We start from the raw sequence: 1481 nt of genomic DNA on the forward strand, positions 1-1481 counted from the left end.
CTTCCTATCAACCCTTCTCTTTCCCAACAGCCATCGCTGTTTCCACCTCCCTCGGCCCAGCCACCACCGTCATCCCGGTGCCCTCTACGGAGGGCACCAACCCGCCGTTGCTGCCCAGGCGGCTGGCGCCTGGCCACCGCCGCCCCCCAGCCCAGCAGCCCCTCAAAGCACTGAGCCATCCCACCAGCCAGCCACTGGCCAACCAGAGCAGCGACCAATGAACCAGCCAACCCGCCATAAGCAACCGCTCAGCCTTCTGTCCGTCCATCCATCCATCCCTCCCTCCAACCAACCAACCAATGAACCATCCATCCAACCAGCCCATCAACCAACCAGCCAATCAACCAATGAACCATTCATCCATCCATCCAACCACGCAGCCAATGAACCATCCAACCAAGCAGCCAAGCAACCAGCCAATGAACCATGCAACCAACCAACCAACCAATCAACCAACCAACCAACCAATTAACCATTCATCCATCCAACCGTCCACTCAACCCATCAATCAACCAAGCATCCATCCAACCATCCACCCAACCAACCCATCATCCATCCAACCATCCAACCAACCATCCACCCAACCAACCCATCATCCATCCAACCATCCACCCAACCCATCAATCAACCAAGCATCCATCCATCCAACCATCCATCCAACCAGTCCCTCATCCATCCAATCAACTCCTCACCCATTCATCCATCCAACCAACCCCTCATCCATCCAATCAACCCATCATCCAACCGACCAACCAACCCATCAATCAGAGATGCCCCCGTGTTGAAAACTCGCCCCCAGGTTGCAAACGTGCCCCTGGGCACGACCTCCTCCCCGACCTCCTCATGGGGACCCCCGTGCCCCCCTGCAAAGACACCACGCTGGCGGAGACCCGGCGCTGCGAGACCAGGTTGCTTCGGCTTTATTGGAGGAAGGGGCCGGGGCGGAGCTGGGAGCCGCGGAGGGTATTTACAGGCGGCGAAGCGCCGGCGCCGGCGGCTATTTACCGGGGCTCTTCTGCAGCAGGCGCTGGGTGAACTTCAGCGGCAGGGCCTCGTGCACCACCATGCAGGCGTAGGAGGCCCTGTCCTCCCAGCTGGCGCGCGGCACCGTCAGCTTGCTGTACACGAAGAAGGAGGAGTCGCCGGGGCGCTCGCGGAGCGGCGGCGTGGTGATGGCGGCGCCGGCCGGCACGGCGTTGTGGTTCTTCAGCCACTGCACGTCGACGTTCTCCGGGTAGAAGCCCCGCACCAGGCAGGTGAGGGTCACGTCGGGCTGCGACAGCTCCTCAGGGCTGGGCGGCAGGGCGAAGACGCTGGGCGGCGAGGCCTTGCCTGCGGGCGGGCGGGGGGCACCGTCAGCCACGGCCGCGGTGGGGACCTCGGCGGTGGTGGGGCCAYGGTGGTGCCGTGGTGGTGGAGGGGACCATGGCCATAGTGAGGATCACGGCGGTGGTGGGGCCATGGTAGTGGTGAGGACCACG

General features: G+C 62.8%; 1 gene segment (V, D, J or C); it reads right to left on the minus strand.

Annotated features, from left to right (window-relative positions):
* Positions 1-897: 897 nt before the first annotated feature.
* LOC146598654 (immunoglobulin gamma-1 heavy chain-like) lies at positions 898-1378 on the minus strand (the record flags this gene model as incomplete). The annotated part of the segment is given in 1 exon segment: positions 898-1378. A coding segment is annotated over 1 exon segment (381 nt), but the record flags the coding sequence as incomplete, so codon positions are not given.
* Between the last annotated feature and the right edge of the window lie 103 nt (positions 1379-1481).

The sequence above is a fragment of the Rhea americana genome, unplaced genomic scaffold (genome assembly GCF_003343005.1).
Source record: "Rhea americana isolate MKP2758 unplaced genomic scaffold, rheAme1 scaffold_1577, whole genome shotgun sequence".
Classification (NCBI taxonomy): domain Eukaryota; kingdom Metazoa; phylum Chordata; class Aves; order Rheiformes; family Rheidae; genus Rhea; species Rhea americana.